This window comes from Mastacembelus armatus, chromosome 19 (assembly GCF_900324485.2).
Source record: "Mastacembelus armatus chromosome 19, fMasArm1.2, whole genome shotgun sequence".
In the NCBI taxonomy this organism is placed as follows: domain Eukaryota; kingdom Metazoa; phylum Chordata; class Actinopteri; order Synbranchiformes; family Mastacembelidae; genus Mastacembelus; species Mastacembelus armatus.
The window spans coordinates 7,649,733-7,672,641 of record NC_046651.1 but is presented as its reverse complement, the minus strand read 5'-3'; the positions used below and the strand labels follow the sequence as shown (position 1 = coordinate 7,672,641).

Here is a 22,909-nt window from a genome sequence, read left to right as displayed (position 1 = left end):
TTGTACATATTGTACATAAAATGGCCTGTTTGTGGTGGTTTGAAGAGGTACGGAAAGGAAGCACAGGACATGTTGCAGTTATCGCTCTGGATCAGGAGACAAGTGTCAACTGAGAGATGCTGTTTGTGTGGGATGAGTATTATTATTTTTTTCCAAAGCAACTTCATGTCCATGCACGTTACATCTCTTATGACATAATGTCCTGTCTCGGGTGCACTAGCCCACCCGCTGCTCAGATTTACTGCCTCTCTGCTACATCCCTCATGTTCTCCCTCATGTTCTCTCTCACTCACTCTCTCACTCACACACACACACACACAATGTAAATACTGCAAAAGACACAACCTAAATACCAGACTAAATATCTTTTATTATTTCTGTTGATATTTATCCATTTGACATAAAATAGAAGCATCATGAGCAGCTTTAAAATGTACAAAGAGTTTCACGAAAAAAAAAGAAAGTCAAAATATAAAATTAGCTTCTTGTTCCTCCTGTGCTCAGCCTTTGCAGCATATATGACAATGTCCACTCAAAGCTACTATTCTTCCAGCACCTAAAACTGCATTTGCAGCAACAGTCTACAGTAATATTCACACACACATCTGAAAGAATAACAAGAATGTAGGAAAAAAAAGACTGAACAATGCATGAGTGGCTTTAGCTCACAAGTGATTTATGACATTCAAAGTGTGGTAAGACAGGCACACTGTCTGTTTTGCTTTCAAATAGTAAATTATTCTATTGTCCAGTAATGAAATCTGCCTTTATAAGCTGTGATACACATCACATTTAACGCAGCACACTAATGCACTCACACACGCACAAGGGCTTGTCGCTTTTAATGCTTCAACCCCAAAACTGTAAAACCCCTTAAACTGTTCATTCATGATTCCAACATGAAAATGCAGTTACATAGAGAGGAAGCTGTATTCAGCGCAGCAAAGCTGAACACACTTGGGTCTTTAGAGAGAGATTCAGGGTCATTTGAAGCAGGATGAAGCTTAGTCAAGGTAAAAATAATCCAGTTGCCATCCATGTCAAAATATAGCAACATAATTACCCAGACAATACTCAGCAATGTCCAAAAATAACCGACTGCTCCTGCACACAGACACAGTTTCTGTCTCGGTTTTAAAACCAATATTATGTCAGGCTGAATCAGAAAGAAGGAACGACCTATGACCACTGTCTGAGGCTGGGGCTTGCTCCTATTTTCCGACTAGAGAAGAATACACACACAGAAGATTATAAAACGATGACTTGCCCTAAGGCAAAGCATTCTTTCTGACGCATGTGCTCCAAGTTGAAAGTGTGTGATAGCTGTCTGTCGGCACAAAGATAAGAGGGTGAACGTGTTCGTGGCCTCTCCATAAGGCCCCCTGGTGCTCATACAGCGCTACCACAGAGCAGTGCAGGAAGTTACAGTAAACGTGTCGGCAGATGAGGTTATGACTCATTCAGATGACTCAAGGGCTCCAGCTATGAGTTTAAAAAACAACCAGCTTTGGTGAAATGAAATCAAACAAACAAACAAACAAAAAAGACTGACTGGAAGAAAACAGTATAATGCAGTATGTGTTAGTTTTAACACAGAATACTCACTGTCTGACAAGATGAAAGTTTGTCCCATTGGTTTTTGCTAATATTCAGTTTGTGATTTTTTTTTTTTTTTAAAGCCAGCTAGTATAACATAGCCCAGAAGAAAAATTAAATAATGTGCAAAACATGTAGCTAAGCTCAAGCTCTACCCCTTGGCAAGCCAAAAAAAAAAAAATTAAAATAAAATACTGAAAAGTCACTGGCTGACTGGGGATTCAGGGCAAATGCAAAAAAATACAAGGCTGATTTGGACAGACTTCAGTAACTGTAAAGTATCTGGAGCCATACAGACCATGAGAGATGGGAGGGTTTTAAAAAATGCATTAAACCACACCCACAAACTTAAAGAGGAACAGAAATAAAAAGGAACTTTAGCTAAATAATTTGAACATAGTTATATTATGTAGTCTTTCCTTAAATGTGCTCTCATTAGGTTTAACTTGTAATTATCAAAAAAAGAAATACAGTTCTAAAGTTGAGGCCCTATGTCTCCTTAACTGCAAAGGCTCACACACTTCCTGTAAAAATGAATTTTTCTTTTTGAAAAATTAAGAAGTATGTACAATAGCAATATCTATTATATTTTTATACAAAAATGGAGAATCTAAGTTTCGGTTCTGCCTCTTAACATTTGAAATAATGTATGCACATGAATAGGAAAGGTTTTACTCCTCCACTAAGAACAAGCATCTAATATCAGCTTTAATATTCCTCTGCAGTCTTTCCATCCACCCCGTTAACCTATGCTGTGGCCTGCAGAGGTCGACTGAGCGAAGCAGCTCGAGCTTTAATCCCAGCCGTTCAAATAACGCTCCTGTTACACCAGTGTAATCCCACCCTGTCTCACTGCTGCTGCCCACTGGGAGCAGATGTACTCTCTAATCTGCTTTGCCTCTTTCATCTGTTCCTCCAATATCAATAACAACATTGATCCATACAAACTGACCTCAGCTTGCGTTTGTGACTTGGTTTCCCTTTAAATCAGTCGGCCAGCAGTGAGGGATGCCTCTTAAAATCCCACAATGCACTGAGGTCTCTGTAAATTCACTTGTATTGAATCAAATTTTCTAATTCTCTTCTCAGGTTCACAAAATTAAAAGTTTGTAATGTATGAAACTTGTTCGTTTTTTTCAGATCCAGTGACTGAAACAAATCTATTTCAGCCGAAGAAGGATTTTGGTGACGGGAAAACTTTAATAAGCAGTCAGTGGCTTCTACCCAAGCCAGAAAACTTCTATTTTAAAGTCAAGTATGACTCAGTGTGTGACTCATAAATGTTTAAAAACTAGCACAGCCCTGTTTATTTTCCAGCTGATGATTTTAACACCAAATCAGCTTTGACTGTTGCCACCAAATAAGACGATTGGGAAAAGTGGGTGCACGTTTACACAGGAAGGTCCTCGCGTCACAAGATCAGTCTCAAAAAAATGGGCAAAACAAACACACAACTCTCTAATCATTACTCCTGGCTGCACAGGATGGTCGAGTACCATCCGCTGTTAAAACCCCAGCCTGAATAAACTCCAGCTGTGCTAAGCGGAGCACTTGTTTTTGATACTTCCCGCTCTAGAATTCGTCGTCAGAGCTCAGCAGGAGGGTCTTCTCCGTGTCACCGCGGGTGCTGATGGTACTGTGGGTGCGGGAGACGGGCGGTGGCACCCCCTGCTCCAGCGTGGACTGCTGGGTGTACTGCTGGTAGGCCGGGGAGAAGTTGTGGATGGCATCCTGGACCATGTCACCAGGGTTCATTGTCTCCTTCAGGCTGCTGGAGATGCTCTTCATAGGGGCACGACGACCTGCATGAGGCAGATGAGACGGTCAGAGGTCGGCAGAGGAGAAAGAAAAAGAAGGGGGTTAAAGCAAGAGGGAAACGGTTGAAAAGGACGGTTGGGAAATAAAGTGCAGAAAGGCATAGAAAGAAATGTAAAGGAAGGACACGGGTATAAAAAAAAAAAGGGAAAGGGAGAAAACATTAACAGAGGGTGGATTTATGGTGATTTGGTTGGGGATGTGGGGGAAAACATCAAACAGAGGAGCATGGAAAAGAGGAGGAGGAAGGAAGGGGAGTTGTGAAAGAAAAAAAGGGAATAAAAAGGGAAGGATGTGAGGCAAGGAGAAAAAAGACAAAAAGAATGGGAAGACAAGATGAGAGTAGAGGAGTAATTTAGTGCAGGGAGAAAAGGCTGGAAGAGGAGAAGAAGGGATAAAAAGGGAGAAGAGAGGAATGAATGGGGCATCACTGATTTAGAGGGTGTTAAACAGGAGACAAAGGGAGGGAATGGGTGAAAGACGTGATGGTGGGGGTGGGGGTCATTCTACAGGGAGAGTAGATTTAGAGAGAGGCCAGGAGACAAGAGGTTCACAGTGATGCAGGCAGGAAAGGAGATGAGTAAATGAGGTTGGAGTGATGGAGAGGAATAGGAAACACTGTTGTCAGCAAGAAGACAATGAAAAGACAGCAACAGTAAACCACCATAAATAAAAAAAAAACAAACACAACAAACAGAAGGTGACAACAGATTTTTGGATGAGGTAAAAAACTGTAGCATCATTAATATTTAACCTACCAAACTCTCCATATGCAGGGACAGGTCCTTTAGGGCGCAGCAGAAAAGAACAGAGGAATAAAGATGGGTGTGTAGAAGCAAGAAAAGATAGCATGACCCGTTTGACATCAAGAAAATGTGAGTGGTGTGAAAAGGGGGTGTAAGAAACAAGAGGTGATAAGTAACAGGAAATAAAATTATAAAGAAAAAGAAAATAAAAGGTGGATTATGGTTCAGATGAATGGAAAAATGAAGGAGAAAACCCAGAATGAAACATGGAAAGGAGATAAAAAAGGAGGAAAAATTGCTTGTATTTTAACTGTTTTAGAGCACATGCAGCAAACTGGAAATTCCCTGCTGTCTCCTCTCTACTCACCTTGCAAATCCAGGCTTTTATCCATGTAGACCGTGTAGGTGAAAGCATGTCGCAGAGCCAGCGCTGCAAAAAACATCTCAATGCAAATGATAAAGTTCTGGTAACCAGCGGCAACCGTGCCCTCGCCGACAGACACCTCCACCGAGTTAATCTGAGGGATGGCCCCGCACTTCTCCAGGATGGCTAGCAACATGCCTGGCCACAAAACATCAGAACTGGGCTTAATGAAACTGAAAAAGTCTTTAGAGTAACATTTGACATGTTCCCAGTATTTAGAGCAGAAATCCTACCCTGCCAGAAGGAGAGGAATATGACTGACTTCACCATGAAGAACTTGAGCATGGGGCTGTAAGGACTGAGCAGCTCCCTCGTAGCAAAGTAGAAGAGGAAGAGGGCGTAGAGAGACAAGCTAACCGAGATGTTGTAGATGATGGTTATATACAAGTAACCACTGGCAACACTGCGGAGAGAGAGGAGAGGTCAGAGGGAGCCATGTTAGTGATGTTGGTGTCAATTTGTAGGTCAGATTTCCCAAATGATAAACAAAGCAAGTGAGTGAATTGATTGAACAATGAAAGGAGTATTTGTATGCCATAAGCGCCATGAGCCAGAACTAATACAGCAGCTGGACGAGCTCCTTCTCGCTTGGTTACTTACTTAAAGTCTCCGTCTTTATATTTGCCATAGGCCTGCAGGATGACGGTGACGGCGGCCATGAGCGGTTTGACCACGCAGAACTGCAGAGTGGCCTGCTTACAGAACCGCAGGAAGCCGATGGAGTAGGCTTTCCCTCTCAGGCAGCAGGTCCCGTACATACAGCTGGACCTGACGAGACAAAGCCTCTGCTTTACACTTTCTGATGTGCGTGTTGTAGCAGAACCATGTTTGGAATTAAACAGCTGTATACGACCATCCTGTTCAGAGGCCTGCCACGATCTATACTTCTAACTGGAACTTACTCGATGGGTTTTCCTCTGATCTCGGCCATGATGGCGCTCTCTCCTCCCAGATACTCGTAGCACAGGCTCAGGAAGTTATAAATCACAAATGCTGGAGAGAAACGGGCAAAGAAAAGGATGGTTGTTATCTCTGTTATTTACGTACTCTATTAACTATTCTCTGCTTCTTAACCATAAACTGTATTATTATTATACAGTATTTCTACATTAATTGTCACCAATACATGTATATTTTATTAAGCCTTTTGTTTAGTGTGTTTAATAGTTTGAATAATATTTGTTATGTATAAAGAATAATGGTTAACTAGGAAACTTTGCACAATGGCAGCTTGAAAAGGCAATGAGGAGTAACTCAGAGAGCGGTTCAAACTGCAATGCCACAAACTGAATAAAGCTGAGTGAATCACTGTCACCCACAAACCCCCTCCCCAGCAGTCACACACTTCCCGTCATGCTCCGTTTGACATCAAGGAAACATGCTGCAGAATCATAGTGTGTTATTTATGTGTTATGTTCTGAGACGCAATTCGGAAACATCAGCTGACCACCCCTGCTGTTAAATTTATACTATTTCATCAGGTCATTAAGTCAGTTCTTAAATATTTCAGTGCAAAGGTCACAGCAACAGTTTAAGCCATGACCCCATAGTCTAAAAATGGTTTACACACTGTGACTTGATTTGTTATGCATTTATTTACTCACAATGAACAGGATTCCAAAATGATCTTCTGTCAAAATCTGGCCAATTAAAACCTTTTTTCAGTATAGAATATACTGAGATGGACTGTGACTGCAGCTGTTCATAAGGAGATATGCATAAACCATGAATGTAACAAGTTTAGCTGAATAGCTATAACTTCCTTTCACAATAACTTCAGTCTTAACCCTAATCTAAAGTATAACTCTTCCTAAAACGGCCTTTGTAGTCTGCAGAACAGGCTTCACTTTCTGGCCAAAAATTTCCACACTGGTTCCCATAAAGACTGAACATCAAAACCTACATACACACAGAGTTTTCCCTGTGACTGATTTTCACCTGTCTCTTATCTCCCATCTGTGCTGCTGCAGTGAGAGGCAGATGACAACCAAGAAGCTCATAAAAATACACAATCACGCTAATCCTGTTAACCCCACAGGAACTTCCTATGACCTGTGTGTGTACACACTCATCCGCTCTCACGTAGACACTCGCTGGGAAGGTGTGTTTATGTGACATGTGATGTTAAATAGGGGAGAGCATGACTACTGTGTATTAGTCAAGTGTGAAAGTGTGAAAATGTCATAGATCTTGGGTGTGTGCCACGCAGAGTGTGTGGGTGGAAGGTTCTGCGTGTTGCAGTGTCAAGTTAGTACACACATCTCTGAGCAGATCTCAGCTGTGCTGCTGGCAGCGATTCTTGTTACATCAGCCCTCTGCAGCTGAGATCATATATTGTCTCAATCCGACTTTACCTCTACTTCACCCAGCACACACACAAACACTAGAACTTGGTCCCTGACTGGTTTACAGCCTCCTGTGTGATGTCTGTCAGACAATGCTCAGGTAACTGGATGCCATAGGTGCCATGCCACTGTCAGGCTCAAACACAAAGGCAGCAGTGTGGATGAGAACTGGTTGATCTGCTGTGAGTAGCTCTCCGTGTGGCTCAGCTGTTCACCACTATGCTCCCTCGCTTCTTCCCAACCAGCACTGGTCGTTACCACGGTGATACAGTAGGCCCACATACAATGAGAGTAGAACTTTGGTTGGCAGAAACTCATTATCTGATGCTGCCCATTCTGGCTGATGAAGAGGATTTGTGAGCACAGTTGCCATGCAACAGGTCGGTCATCCTGGCTGAGGAAAAGATCCGGGCGGGGTGCAGTGGCATTGTGGGAAAGGGGAAGGCGAACAGGAGGAGGGGAGGAGGCAGAGGAGTGGGAGAGGACTAAAAGTGAAAAATGTTTGGACGAGGCAGAAGTGTGAAAAACAAGGGAGGGGAAGATGATGTGAAGAAAGGAGGAGAAGGAAAAGGAGGAGGAGGGGAGTCATCTGCCTGAGGGAGTGATATGACGACTGCTGAACTGACGTTGCTTCCTGCCCAAAGCAGAACCATACACAGAGCATCGCCAGTCCGCATTCGAATGCATGTGACATCATCAGTTCGCCAACGCCGGAAGTGTCACAGAAGGGGACTATTTTTACCCCGAATGTCACAAATGACTGGAGAATGTGGAGAGGAGGCAGTTGCCTGCTGCCAATACTCAGAAATTAAAAGGATCAGGCAGGTGTGCATCACCCACCTGCTCAGCAAAACAGATGGCTCACCTAGTCCTTCAACCTTTTTTGACCTGACACAAACAATGTCTACATTGGTTGTACTAACTCAACTCAAGATGATATCAAAACCACATTTCTGAGGTGACTGTGGATTCATTATATGACACAAAAGACAGGAAACTAATAAGGTCGAGACAGCACTTTGGAAAATAAACTTTTACTGTGTGAGTGGAATAATCTGTGCAGGATGGATGGACAGGCTGCAATCTGAATGATCACAGCGGGTTTCAACAATTCGCTGCCGGCCACAGACTGAGCTGCACGGGATCAAGACAAGATCCTTACCCTCATAGCAGTCCCTGATAGTGTCGAAATACACATAGTACTGGTCGTTGGTGAAGAAGAGCAGGCTGAGCCAAGAGTCAAAGGCATAGATTGGAACGATGAAGAGGATCCTCACGATGTGGCGCTGCTCCCTGGGTGAGCTGTAGAAACGCAGGTGCATGTAGATCTGACACACAGAGAAAAGGCATTTGAAATATTCACAAGGTAAAAATAAACACATTTTTTCAGAACTGATATAAATTCAAACTTTACTGAACTCATATGGATGGGCACAAACAATGTGTACAAATAAACAATACCTACAGTAAAAACTGATTTATATATGAAATTTAAGAAGCATGGGAAAGTTAGGTTGAAAACATAAATATATCTGAAAACAACAAAGTGTAAGCAGTAGGCTAGATTAATTAGCATTAGCCTTGGGGCATAAGTAGGGAAAGCTGCTTCCCTGTTCTTACTATGCTTGTAGCCCAGTAAGCCTGCAGTATATTAAAAAGGGCTTGAGTGCTTATGATGGAAGTTAAGCATGTAGTCTACAAGTTAGGCTGGAACAGAGCTTATAAGCACTTGAGAGCAAGCAGATGAAATAGTAGACTTTGACGGTTAAATTCTGTTGGTTTGCCTTGATTTAGATACGGGAGAGACTCAGTGTTCTTAACCTTAACAACCACTACAGAGCTGACATCATGTCAGAGGAATGTGTGAAGAAAAACCCTCAGCTCTGACTTTATTCAGCTTTTTATTTTTTGCAGACAGATTTTAATCAGGGCTTTTCATCCACCTTCATCAACATTTCTGTATGTGTGTGTGTGTGTTTGTGACTATTCATGTTCCATATCACAAACACCTCCTGAGGTAGGTTGCCAAGCAACCACTGCCTTTCCCTGGGCCCAAGCAGATGTATGTGTTTGCAGGATAATGTCACCTGTGCATAAAACCACACACCTGCCTACCAATTCCTGTTTCAGTTGGTGAGCACATTGCTCTAGCAAGAAGAACAGTATCATCCAGATTAGGTTTTCACACAAAGCTATAATGACTTCCACCCCACTCGGTTTCTTTTTGTTGTTTAGAACTGTTACCTGATGACAGGTGAGGATGAGCGCAGTCCACACAAAGAAACCAGACACAGCCTGCGCTGCGGGAGTCATGAGGAAGATAGGCTGGTCTGGGCTCAGCAATGGGGCTTCAGGGAGCCATGAGATGTTGGGGCCTGTTGGGGCTGCTGTGGGTGGGGGGCCAGATGCTGAAGCCAGAGGAGAGTCATCCCCCAGCCTCTCTGACAGCGGTACATCTCGCCTCCACAGCTTCAACATCTGGAAGTGACAAAGAAAGTCTCAAGTTTCACATCTTTACACTACCAGCCTGACAGAATAGATTATTTATCAGACTAGTGGCTTTAAGCGCATGTATCACCACTGATCACCACTGAAACTTCTTTCAAACTGTGACCACTAGTAATCATCAACCTGGAAAGGAGATCACACATTCTTTGTTATCTATGTTAAGTGTAATCTGAGGTATGAAGACATAATAAACATTGACACACTGCAGGTCAACATTTCACAGTCAAGAACGTGTGACAACTGTACAACAGCACAGTGTTGTATTATATGGGAACAGAAACTAGTTGTTTACGTTCATACATCTCTCAGGATGCCATTTAACCGCTGCAGGCTAAAGTTACCCAACAGCAACCACTCTGTTGTGGTTTAAGGTGGAGTGCTTCTTTCTCAACTTAACAAAAAGCAACATGTCATTTAGATGCAAGGCAATCTGGTTTTTTTTTTTTAAGGGTTCACATATTCCACCTTTTGTGATGTGAGATCATTAAGAAAATGCTTTTTGATTGGCATGACTGACAACAAAACACGATACTTTCAATCACTGTGTGTTTTCCTGCTGTCAAACTCCACCACCTCAAACAGAAGGTACCTAGAGCATATTTCATAACACTGTCAACCCAATTAGGGTGAATCTTTACCAACTTTGACATGCCCACACAGTATCTTTCCATATATAATCCAGTCACTAAAACCAGGATCAGAATCCTACAGCTTGCAGTTTTACATGGCAATGAACAAAAGACACTACTGTATCCATCATCCCAAGATAACTGGACTAGAAGTGGCCAACAGACAAGCTACATAAGCAGCTGCTTGTCACTGACTCCAGGCTGACACAGTCATGTTCTCAAGGTGACAGACGGTCGTCATGTAATACTGAGCACAAAGGGGACAGAGACCTTAGTGTTCTGAAGATGGAGAGGGGGCTGACACAAATACAACCCCACATAATGTCACACACACAAATTGGGATAGTGAACAGTGACATATTTAAAATATCTAATAAAAACAGTCACTGATTGAAATGACATGCATTGAGAGTGGTCCCCCTTCGCTCCATCCATTCATGTCCTGTCTGCCGGTGCAGCATGGCAACTGAAAGTCACACAGAGAACAGACAGCATGGACAATAACGGGCTGACATAGTCCTATTCCCACAACACTGACTATGTTCACGTGAAGTTGCAACCTGTGTCTGCCTGTGTGTGTCAGACAGCAGGTCATTCGAACTGGTTTGCCAGTGATCAGCAGATCCACATGTCAACAACAAGAAACGAAGGCATCAGCATCCACACACACAAACATAATACCAGTGACAGTGACATGATGCTGAGCTGGAGCCAGGGGCCATCTGTGTGTTTCATTTGAAAGGCAAATGAAAGTCAGCCCCCCCCCCACACACACATACACTTATAGAGGGGAATAATATATCAGAGAGACAAGGGGTCAGGAATAAAGCAAAGCAACAGATGGAAAGGGGTGATGGGAGGCAGACACGGGGTGTTTATAATTCAATATAAACAGACTGGACAGACTGGATTATCATACTGGTTGAAACAAAAACAACAACAGCAGCAGCAGCAGCATCCTGGGATTTATACCGAAGCCGTTGACACATGCTTGCTTTAAGAATATTTTATTGTACTGCTGCGAATTAATGCTCTTGGGAAATCTGGCTGGACAAGTTTGAATAAAATGGAAATGGCGGTTACACTCAAACAAAGCCTGAAAAGACTCACCTTTGCTCACTGAGTCCGCCTCAGCAGATGGACCTGAGTTTTAAGCCTGCACCTGGGAGAGGGAGACACTTTCATTAGTTCGGGAGTGAAGTGTTTATGTAATAGCAAAGTATTTCTAACCTGTGTTAAAAACTCACCTGGTAAATAGGCCGCGCCTTTAAACTCCTTCTCAGCTCAGTGAGACAAACTCGGGACCAGAAATAACCCAGAATCGGCCCTAATTCCTCCTCAGAGCAGCACCGTTGCTCCCCGGACATCCATGTTGGGCTCTTAGCGGATTGCCCCGTCAATCAGTGCGTCTCCCCAACAAAACTGTTCACCTCAAAACTTTGTCCTTCATCTTAACCAACTTCTATACTGTTCTTTTAACACTCGTGTCTGTCCATTTACACCGTATATTATCGCTGTTTCCTCTCCCACCCCAGTTCTCCACTCCGCCGCCCTCAGACTCAATCCCTCCGGGATTAACTGAAGATCGCAGCGGCCCCGCCCACCCCGCGAGGACGAGTCGTTTTAGCCAATCACACGCCGGCTGTGGAGGAAAGACGGCGCGTGCGCGGTTCTATTCTCGGAGCAGCAGGACAAACGTGGGTGACGTGTGGAAGAAGGTGAGCACTGCTCCTACACAGCTGATTAATGATTTGATTACGACTTCTTGTAGGTGTGGGCAACAAACATACATCATCATAATTAATAACACGTTTCCGGTCCCTTTTAAATCATAAGTATCGCAGCTAAATGTATGTCTTTACAACAGAAACGCAATATCCAGGAAACTCCAGGCCAGGATCCATACTGATGCTGATTATACTGTCATAAACAAAAGTCTTATGTCGTTATGAGGTCACTCTCTGTACTTTTAAGGCTAGACTTAAAACCTTCCTCTTTGACAAAGCATATAGTTAGGGCTGGCTTCAGGTAACCCTGAACCATCCCTTAGTTAGTTATGCTGCTATAGGCCTAGACTGCCCGAGGACCATCGGTGCACTGAGCCCCCCTACCCTAACCCTCCCCTCCCTCCCTTCCTCTCTCCTCCTCTCCTCACATTCCACCATTGAATGTCACTAACTTTGTGCTCTCCCTCTCTCTGTTCTCTCTGTACCTTCTGCAGGTGTCCCTGGTCCTGGAGCTGTATATTGCTGATGTGCAGTTACTGGCCCCACCAACCTGCAGTGTCTATTTGTTGTTTATTGTTGCTGTTCTTTTCTCTCTCCTCTATCCACTCACCCCTACAGGAGGAGGCAGATGGCCGCCCAAACTGAGCCTGGTTCTGCTGGAGGTTTATTCTTCCATTAAAGGGAGTTTTTCCTCTCCACTGCGGGCCAAGTGCTGCTCATAATGATTTGATGAATTTGTTGGGTTTCTAGTTTTTGTAAAGTGCCTTGGGATGATTTGCATTGTGATTTGGCGCTATATAAATAAAACTGAATTGAATTGAATCCATATAGTACGGAAATAATAATGAACATAAACATGAGGTATTATATATCATCTTCAGTAGGCTCTTAATTATTTAACATGTTATCGGGAAATGTTGTAGCCCCAGGTTAAACCTTTTAAACCTCGAATGTGTCTGTCTCCACATATCGCATCTTTTCCTCTCTCGTCTCATCCATTCATTCACACATATACAAAGCCTCATACGAAGGGTACGTTTGTTTTTTGGTACCGCGTAGCGGGGGGTCGGTATTAGCGCCACGTTAACTGGATACTGTCGCGCTGACATGGTGATGTAATGCTCCGGTGGAGAACAAAACGAGCGATCCTCCTGTTTGTAGTAGAAACCGAGAGGCCGCGTCGTTGCAGCCACAGGTGGTGGTTCTTCAGTGGGGTGGGGCTGCTTTTGGTATCAATCGAGGCTGCTATACAAACAACGATAGGTAGTATGGATACCTTCGGGATCGATATCAGCCCACTCAGATGTAACTAATAACATGATTGATGGCCAGTACCACAACGTATAGAAACTCCATTAAAAGTGAATACTCCTAATCACTTTCTAATTGTTTTGTTTGTTTTGGGGTTTTTCCAGAGACTGCCTTTTCCATAAATCTCTGTCATCACTAACACTGAGGGTAAGTCCTCAGAAATATTCTGGGAATGTGGTGGTTTAATAATGTAAAAAGTATAACACTAATTTTATCTAAAGCCTCCAAAGCCTACTGGGAGGTTGGGGAACTATAAAGAGGCAGATTTGGTAAAAATAGTTGAAAATAGTTACAGAATTGAAGCAGCAGAGACCAGAGCATATAATGAGTTGTAGTCGTTAGTATGAATCAACATCCAAAAACACTGGAGCCTACATTTCCCATAATGCAACAAGCAAATGCCTTTTTATTCGACCCTTGTACCAACATCATGCGCCAGGGGTTTTGCAGGGTTTCTTCTAAAAATGTTTACAAATCCAAGATGTATTTTGATCAGGGTCATTTTCACAGAAGACAATAAACAGCAAATTAATATTAACAATAAATTTGTTTTTTTAAATTACAAAAACAATGTAACATCCGCTTACAAGCTATATGTAAGGGACAATGTCAACATCCAATAGAATGTAAAATATGTAAGTTTACATGATTAAAAGGTAGTACATGAGTTTTAAAATAAATATTTCTTTAAAATATGTCAAAATAAATATATTCTATATGAAGCAATGACTAGAAATAGTCACATATGTTGCAATCTGTTGAAACATACTATTAGATGTCTGAATAAGCTGTGTATATTTTTATTGATTCAGAAAATATACACAAATAATATAGTAATAAAGTTGAAGCATGGTAAAGAAATGTACAGGACATCAGTCAGTGCCTTCTCACCAGTGACATCCATCCATCCTGACAGGCCTGGGTCTAAACGCTCCTGGGTCTAATATTAACAAGACGCCTTCAGTCATTGCCTGCCACATGCTCCCGGCAGACTCCAAAGGTTTTTGCTCAACATTTTTCGCTTTAACGTTTTGTCCCAGAGCTCTCAGGAAGTGAACAGTACTCTTCTCTCCAGCCCCATCTTTAAACAATCTCTCACATTCTGGTAAAAGGTATCTACACATTTTACATGTATTACAAAACTGAGAAAAGCAGAAGTAAAGAACAAAAGTACAAATGTAACAACAGACTTGTTCACCACCAAGATCTTTCAACGTTCTCAAGTCTTTTTAGACCTTGAGGTACAAGCTGGACTAATGCTCTGTCATTTCATACAATCTTCATGGCTCTCCTGTCCTCAACTCAAAGCTGTCTTACTCCTCTTTCTCTTCTCCGTTTCAGTGAGCATGTTTCTTGGTAATTTCATTTAGGTAAGACAGCAGAGGAACTTTCATTTGTCAGTCATCACATCCTTCCCTCAGGCTCTCTGAAGCAAAGCTGAACGCAAAACAAACACTTAAGACAATAACACAGACAGACATTTATTGGCAAAAAGCATCACTGCCATACACAGATTCACTGCAGACTCACGCATTCATTCACTCCGTCTGATCTCCTTCTTGGTCCATCTATTGGTCTCGTCTATTACAGGCCTGGATGTATTGTTGTTTTATGTTCGTCTCCATATTTGTTTATATATTTATTCATAATCAAGAACACCATAAGCAGCGGATGAACATTTTAAACATTAGCCTGTTGATTTTTTTTTTTTTTTACTGAATTAAATGTGCAAATCACAGAATATTTGAAATTGTGTCCATTTTTGTGCACTTTATTTATTTATTTTTTGCAAGTTGAGCCTTTGAGTTGATGGGCAGGTGAGTATGAGTGAAGAAGGGCCAGGACCTCTGAATTGTTTCACCCCCTTCTCCCTGTGGCCGCGCCTATTCAAAAAAGCAGTACTAACCAGTTCCACTCAACAGTTTGCATGTCTCACTGGTTTTGCACCATCTCAACACTGAGCATAATGATAGACACGGACGCCCTCGATCCCTCTTTTAAGATCCAGTAAAGCCTCCTCTTCCTGCTCCTCCACTCATTCATGTTTGCATTCATCCATTTGAAAAGTAAGGGGTATCTGATACCCTGCAGCTGCTGGACCACAGGAGAGAAAAAACAAAGAAGAATAATGTCAATGTTTGCAAATTTGTGCCTCAACGCTTTTTTTTTTTATAAATGGGCCACAAACAGTGTCAATCCACACTTTACATGTCCATTTCGTTTATGAGGAAGCAGAGTAACTAGTTTGTGACTATGCATTTTGTAGTTGAAGCACAATACGTTTTGTAGTTCATTGCTGTTGCTTGTTTATCTACCACCAAAACTTGTTTATTTTTTACGAATCAGATATCATTAACTCTGCAGGCAAATGTCAATGATTTTCAATATTTTATTAAAAGTTTTATGTTTTTGTTTTTTTTAATCATATCAGGATTAGATCAAATGCTCAGTGTTGTATCTCCTGTTCTGGTTCTTTATTTATTTAAAAACTAGCACCTCATCTCTGCATATTTGAGCCAAATGTCTTTACTTTGCTTAATAATAGGTTTTATTTTTTATTCACTGCTACTGCATTGAATTAATAGGGACGACAATGTTTAAGAAGCATACTGTGTGTGTGTGTGTGTGTGTGTGTGTGTGTGGTATGTTCATACCTGCCACTGACCTGCAGGCCAGCCAGAAAGAGCTCACTTTGCCAGATGTTCAAATGGCACACTGACCTGAGTGTGGAGGGAAAGATGAGAAGACTTGAGCTTAGGTCTTGGTGCTGTCTGATCAGAATATGACCATTCGAGAAAATTTGTGATCTGTTAGGAGTCTCACTGAGGTTTTCTTGTGATGAGTGATGTTGCCACCATAGGAAAACACAAAAAAACAGCTAGGAAACAGAAGCACCCATAGTGACTAAACTGAGCTAAGAAGATTTGAGTTTTATGTGACAAGAGTGTCCAAATCAGAAAGACATCACATACATTTTATTCACTGGTACAATCACTGTACAGCTACTGGACAGAACTGTTCAGAGCTGCCAAGATATCCAAATATCCTTATTTTGTCATTGTTTTTGCAAATTCACACCATGCACTATTGAAACTGGGACTGTATGTATTTGACCTTAGAAAATATGCACTATAGTGTATGTAGAACTAGGACTGGTGGCGTAAACACACAGCACAAAGTGTCTGGACAGTCAGAATGGTTGTTGTCAGATACAGACATGATCCCAAAGAAATGAAGAGGCACAGGAGAGAGAGTTCAGTCAGAAATGCTAAAGAGGCTGTGGGGGCACAAGGAGCAGATTATTCTGTTCTGTTTACATATCACGACTGATTTAAACTGCGAAACAACAAAACGTCTGCACATCACTGTCCTGCGGGTAATTATGAGGAGATCGTGTTTGAATAACTTCCCAGCTTCAATATTTCCAAATTCACATCATGAATTATGAATTTGTATCAACATAATTACGAAGACTAAGAGAATCCAGAAATGTCAGCAGTCGAAGGAAATGAAAAATCCTTTTATTCACCAGGAAGCCACATAAGAGAAAAGAGTTGTTGCCGTTTTTTATGGTTCAGTACATGATGCACAGGCCCATGGGAGCATCAGTAGATTACCAGGTATCTGATCATAAGCTTAAATATTAATGATTAAATGATGGCACTAGATGAAAAGTCAGGGGAGCATTAAAGTTTACCCTGAGGGCTGAAATATGTTTGTCCAAAATGAGTCATTCCGTGCTATGGTTAAACTCATCATTGGTATACATCATCTGAGTCTGACTGCACCTGTCAAGTCACAGTCTTCATACCTGTGATGCAGTGATGCGTGATTGGTCGAGCCGTGCGGTGAGGTCAGAGGAGGAGACGTTGGCGGGCGCCCCGCGATGAAGCCTCATGGCCACCTTTCTCTCCCGCTCCGCTCGTTCGGCTCTCCCCGCCTGAGGAGAGCGGTTACCTGCATTAAGACACACACGGAGACACACACTTGAAACTAAATCTTTAATTTTGTTACAGTAACGTCCGAATATCCAAACACCACGAACGACATCCTGACCTGACTGCTGGACCCCGCGTGTGGCTTGGTTGGAGGCAGCAGCATCTGCCTCGTTCCTCACTCTGTTGGCCGCTGAAGCGTTCAGCCCGGGCGGCAAAGCCCGGCCCCCTGCAGCCCTCTGGCCACCACCTGCTCGCTCCTCGCCGTCTTTCCCCTCCCTCCGCTCCCTCTCTCCATCCTCTGCTGTCCTGCTGGCCCCCTTAAACACAGAGCCACAGCACAGATGTGAAAGTAAACACAACAGAAAACGCGTTTAACCTCCCAGCTTGAATCAGCTCGCAAAAGCATCACACTCACAAACTTCAGCATGTTCCAGTCAAAGACGTAGTCATAGGAGAAGCCCTGTCTGTGGAAAAGGTTCCTGAAGAGTTGCCTCAGATACGAGTAGTCTGGCTTGTCGTCGAACCGCAGGGAACGACACAAGTTCAGGTAAGTAGAGAATTCAGCTGGGAAACACAAGCGAGAAAGAGAGAAGAGGATTAGACGCAAAGAAACTCTTCCTTAAATTGGTCCATCACATCCTGTTACTTCCATACTGTGCTTAAAATCTCGTCTCATTTCATCTGTACTCACAGGGGTATCCCTTGCAGAGCACCTCGATGGGGGTGGACATTTTCTTCTCACTGATGCGTTCATACTTCTGCCTCTTGGTGGCGGCCTTGAGGCCCTGCCAAGGCAGAGACCCCAGGTTAAAGTACATGAGGACGTATCCCAGAGACTCCAGGTCATCTCGCCTCGACTGCTCTGTGGAGGAAAATACAGGATGGACACAAAAGACATGAGAGAAGTAAATGTAAAAAAACAAACAAACATTTGAGCGGTAAGAGGAAGAGACAAAAATGATGGAGAAGGTAAAAGGAAAGGCTGCAGCTCTCAGAACACAGTCCTGATCAATGGAAGCACACTGTGCCTGCACACACACAGAAATCATAACAGCGTCAGCAGAACACACACACTCACACCTACACGGACATCAACCTCTGCATGTGCTGTCTCACCAATGCCCAGATGGGTGTTGATGGAGGCGTAGCGGGCTGTGCCGGTGAGGTTCTTATTCTCACGGTAGGGGATGTGCTGGTGCGTTCGGGCATCGCGGTATTTCTTAGCCAGGCCAAAGTCGATGATGTAGACCAGGTTTCCCTTCTTGCCCAGGCCCATCAGAAAGTTATCAGGCTTAACGTCTCTGTGGATGAAGTTCTTGGAGTGGATGTATTCAATCCTGCTGATCTGGAGCAGAGAGATGGGGATTCAGCTGGATAACAACATAAAAAGGGTCATATTTGGGGTTTTCTTCTCTCGAGATTGCTCTTAAGCAGCCAGCTAATAACAGTGTCCTTGAATACCCAGCGAGCAGGATTTATAAAAGCGGTCCATCCTCGCCAACTGCATTTTCACACCACAACTACAAACTGTGAGAAAAAAGGAAAGCGGTGAAATATTTGCAGTGCTGGGTTGACACAAGTTTCACATCTGTGCAAGTGGCTGCCTTTAAGGCAGGAACTGAAACTAGGATCTTTAGCTAACAGTAATATAGTGGGTAATACTGTTAGGTGTGATCCTTTAAAGAGTGTAATTAGTGAGGATTGATCCAAAACACACAGGTGCTGGTTCGATGCATTCACAGAACACCCACTGTGAAATAAAACTGGAACACTGACAAATCTGATGATTCAGTTTTGGGCCTTAGACTCTGGTCAATCCTTTTCATAAAATCAGTTAACTCTGCTGGTCTGTACTGCTATGGTCTAAAATGGTCTAAAAACTGACAGTGAGATTTAAAGGGCACAAGTTTCATTACTCGGTGAAATAATAGTTGTGTCACTGGTATCGATCAAGAACTCTTGTCATCCTGCTATTTGCAGATATATAGAGGTCCTGTTATGTTATGGGACGGTTAAAAGCGTAGTTATAGGCCCTTTAAAAGAGGAGACGAGAGACGTTTTGACAGCAGCAGCGAGAGCGATGAGGAAAAGAGGTTGAATGGTCAAAAGAAAATGGGACAAAAAGAACAAATGTGCCAGTTGTAGAGTAAAGAATGACATATGAGGGATTAAAAAAAAAAAAGAGAGAGCGAGCTATGCTATGGGGATTAGGCCGCCTTGCAGAGCTTCAAATGTCCTAGATTGGAACTGACTTTTATGAAGGGTCTAAATGATTGGAGATAGTGAAGGGATAATCTTTGTCTCAAGCCAGGGAACAAGCTTCAGAGGTTTAGAAGAGAATTATTCTCTGATTTCAAATGATCCATTTAGTTCCAGTCTAAAAATAGCATCATCCTTTTATTTAAATCTGTTCAACTTCTCAAACTGGGGCTGACCTCAGTGCATTGTGTGCCAGCAAAGGTGAAAGATTAGACGACTTCTTTGCATTAGCTGACATTATTTACCTGTTGTTTCTCAGTCTCGTGGTCTGGAGGGCCCCCTTTATTAAGACTGGATTAAACCTGATGGTGCTACAGGACTCCTCAGTCGGAATTAGTTACTACTGTGGAGTCCTGTATCCTTTTATGGCCCAGGATCTCAAAAACACCTTATGAATGATTATGTGTTACAGTGCGGATTGCAGTCAGTCAGCCTGTCTCACCATCTGGTCGGCCAGCAGCAGGACTGTTTTCAGGCTGAACTTGCGGGAGCAGAAGTTGAATAGGTCCTCCAGACTGGGGCCCAGCAGCTCCATTACCATAACGTTGTAGTCGCCTTCGGCTCCGCACCACTTAATAGACGGGATTCCCACTGTTGGGAGGGAAGGATGGGAAATCAGAAAGGTAGCTATACTTATATATAGCACACACATCACAGGAGCTCACTCTTATATATTATGAAGTATTATATTATGTGTACTGTGCATAACAATGTCATCTTGCTAATTTCCTAAAATTCTTTGGTTTCATTGAAATAATTCTCCATCTGTTCTGTTCTCTCTCTCTTTAACATGTCACTTTCTTCATTAAATGCCCCTCAACACCTCTCAGCAGCCCCTGCTACACCCCAGCACTACTGATGGCCACCTTTCAACAAACTGAGCTATATTCTCCTTAGTGCCAGTAAAATATGCTCTTCAGTGACCCTGAATGCACCTCAAGTGTCTGTAAATGTCCTGAAAATGTCTTTCAAGGTCCTCAAACGCCTCCTAAACACCTCTAATCCTTAATACCCCTCAACAGCCCTAAATGGCCCTTATTGCCCCTATAATTCTCCTGTCTGTCCATGCTCCTAGTAAAGGCCTCTAAAAACTCTTCAGTGTGTCTCACCTCCGCCCTGCATCATTTTGTAAAATTTGCTCTCAATGTGGAGCTGTGGATGCTTGGTCTTCACACATTCCAGTTTGATGGCTACTTCCTCTCCGGTAGCAATGTTAGAGCCTGATGGGACAAACAGCAGAGAGGCAGTTGCAACACATCAGCAGCTTCTGACTCAACCAGACTCTCTTGATCTGTGAAATTGAAGTGTGAGTTTCAGCAATCAGGAGGGAGAAAAAAAAAAAAAAGGCCCAGACTCTCACCCAGGTAAATATCTCCAAAGGATCCGCTCCCTATCTTCCTCCCGAGGCGGTATTTGTTCCCCACCCTCAACTCCATGGCCCCAGAGCTTTTCACCTCACTGGAGAGACACATGCAGATACAAACACACACGGAGCCGTCATCAATCACTCGTGATCAATAGAGTGGAAGGACACTGTGGCGCAAAGCCTCAGACATAAACTCAAAGCTATGAGCCCTGGGGGTGCTGTATCACAGAAGAAGATGAAACGGGAAGCTTGGGAAAAATCGACCCGGAGAGATGAGAAAGAATGAAAAGTGGAAGTTACTGAGCCAAAACAGTGACGTACCGCAGCTCGTACTGAATCACTGCAACTAGGAGGGAAAATGTTGCTCATTCCAGGACTTAAGAAGTGACTTAAGATGCAAAACATTTCTCAAACCAGAGGCTCTAATGTGAGAACCCTGCTCCTACCAGCGATGTTTGTTTGTTTTTTTTTGGATTAAGATCCATTAGACGTTGAGAGAGTGTGATCAGAAATTCTGGTATCTTCCGAGGACAGCATCGTAGGCCAGAGAGTGTTTATAAAGTGCACGGGGAGAAGGTGAGAGCGAAGAGTAGCTGTAGAAGATGATTTATTCACAGCTGCAGGGGTGGAGGGGGGACTGGATCAGCATCTCACAAAATCTTCCCAAACCACTTCAGAGAAGTCTGGTCGGGTGAACCAGCGATTTACACCAACTCCCAGTTTCTGTCTGGAGTCCCCTGACGAAATTTGAATGACTCATGTTTTTCTTACTTGAGGCCCATCTGTCTGCACAGCCACGACACAGGAACCTAAAAGTGTGAAAAGCCACTTTGACATTGCACTAAACGCTGACTAAGTTCATTTCCTTTTTTAGTCTGGGCTGCATTGGAGACCTACCTACTTCCACCCTATTCAGATGCACAGTGCAGGGAAAAAGGCAACTAGAGCACTGCTGCACATTACCAACCCCTCTAACTCCGGTCTCTCCAGCTCCCCTCCTGTACCCCCGCTGGTACAGAGCTGAGAGCCGCCGCTGCTGCTGCTGCTGCAAAAACAAGCAAGACGTGACATTTGCACAGAGAACACTTCATGCAGTTGCACCTCAGATACCACAAGCGAGAAACGGGGGGAGATGCCGAGCGCGAGGACATACGTTCACCCCCCCCCCCCCATCCCCAATCAAATGTGGTGATAATTCCCATAACCGCACCCTGTGGTCGAGCCCCTCTCCACGCCCCGACACCACTCTGTTTTGCTGTTTGGACTCTGTTTGTCTAACCCAAAACCACCTCTCTCTCTCTCACACACACACACACACACACACACACACACACACACACACACACACACACACACACACACACACACACACACACACACACACACACACACACACACACACACACACACACGAGCCTCGAGGCACCTTGATCAGCCAACGTACCCCCTTACCCCCTCCTCCTCACCGGGATGTGTCAGGCTCCGTGGTGGCCCGCTGGCTCCGTCTCACTCAGGACCCTGGACAGCGAAGCACCGACGCGGCTCCGGACGGCTCATAACCTCGGAGATTTGTGACCTGAACCCCGTCCAACACACACATTAACACAGACACACACACAAAACCCAACCCACAAATACAGCTGAGCGGACCCGAGCCCTGCGACGCTGGATGACTCTCACTGTCACGATTTGTTTTTTTTTTTTTTGGGAAAAACGCAGAAACCAGACACTGAGATCCTCCTCTGGCTGCTCGTCTCCGTCTCCCCCCTCACACACCCCCACCCGGCCCCTCTCCGTTTACACCATTGACAATATCGATGATGTCATCCACAGACTCGCAGAGATGCCCGGATGGTCTTAAAGGCGCCGCGCTGCTGCTGTTTTCCGCAGACATGAATGAAGCGCAGCGGGGCTCCACCACAAACCCCCTGACTAATACACAACTATTAACACGGTCATTTACGTATAATGCACACAAACAGACAGATACAGCACGGAAAGGCCATTGCATTGTTTACGTGCATAGACTGATACGTGTCAGGGAGAAATGTCACCCTCTAGTGGCTGTTTTTCACCGCCCCGCCTCCCCCCAATATTTGCTCACAGTCCTGTTTGAATTGAAATTTCAGAATTTGTGTAGAGCAAGGACCAAAAAAATGTTTCTAACAAAAAAAATTGGAAAGTTACGTTTTGTTATATGTGTTAAAATCCAAAATTACTGGTTTAGCCAGTATAATGTGGAATA

At 43.5% G+C, this 22,909-nt stretch overlaps 2 protein-coding genes across 5 annotated transcripts; both read right to left on the bottom strand.

The window, feature by feature from the left end:
* Nucleotides 1–350: 350 nt before the first annotated feature.
* Nucleotides 351–11,648, bottom strand: tmem184ba (transmembrane protein 184ba). The gene is made up of 9 exons (XM_026314903.1): nucleotides 11,311–11,648; nucleotides 11,174–11,225; nucleotides 9,171–9,404; nucleotides 8,089–8,254; nucleotides 5,484–5,574; nucleotides 5,182–5,349; nucleotides 4,815–4,984; nucleotides 4,525–4,719; nucleotides 351–3,398 (listed from the first exon to the last, which is right to left on the bottom strand). Exons 3-9 carry the CDS (start codon nucleotides 9,402–9,404, stop codon nucleotides 3,169–3,171), a joined length of 1,254 nt encoding a protein of 417 aa, XP_026170688.1. The 5' UTR covers nucleotides 11,174–11,225; nucleotides 11,311–11,648; the 3' UTR covers nucleotides 351–3,168.
* Nucleotides 11,649–13,885: 2,237 nt separating this feature from the next.
* csnk1e (casein kinase 1, epsilon) lies at nucleotides 13,886–22,405 on the bottom strand. Of its 4 annotated transcripts, none has more exons than XM_026315936.2 (11): nucleotides 22,131–22,405; nucleotides 20,659–20,756; nucleotides 20,408–20,518; nucleotides 19,741–19,889; nucleotides 18,156–18,384; nucleotides 17,731–17,901; nucleotides 17,455–17,603; nucleotides 17,158–17,356; nucleotides 16,913–17,058; nucleotides 15,756–15,821; nucleotides 13,886–15,195 (listed from the first exon to the last, which is right to left on the bottom strand). In XM_026315936.2, the coding sequence occupies exons 2-10, from the start codon at nucleotides 20,732–20,734 to the stop codon at nucleotides 15,789–15,791; spliced, it is 1,263 nt and encodes a 420-aa protein (XP_026171721.1). In that variant the 5' UTR covers nucleotides 20,735–20,756; nucleotides 22,131–22,405; the 3' UTR covers nucleotides 13,886–15,195; nucleotides 15,756–15,788. The 4 variants fall into 4 exon arrangements, with proteins under 4 accessions (XP_026171721.1, XP_026171722.1, XP_026171723.1 ...); XM_026315937.2 differs by having other exon boundaries at nucleotides 13,886–15,192; XM_026315938.2 differs by having other exon boundaries at nucleotides 15,767–15,821.
* Nucleotides 22,406–22,909: the final 504 nt, after the last annotated feature.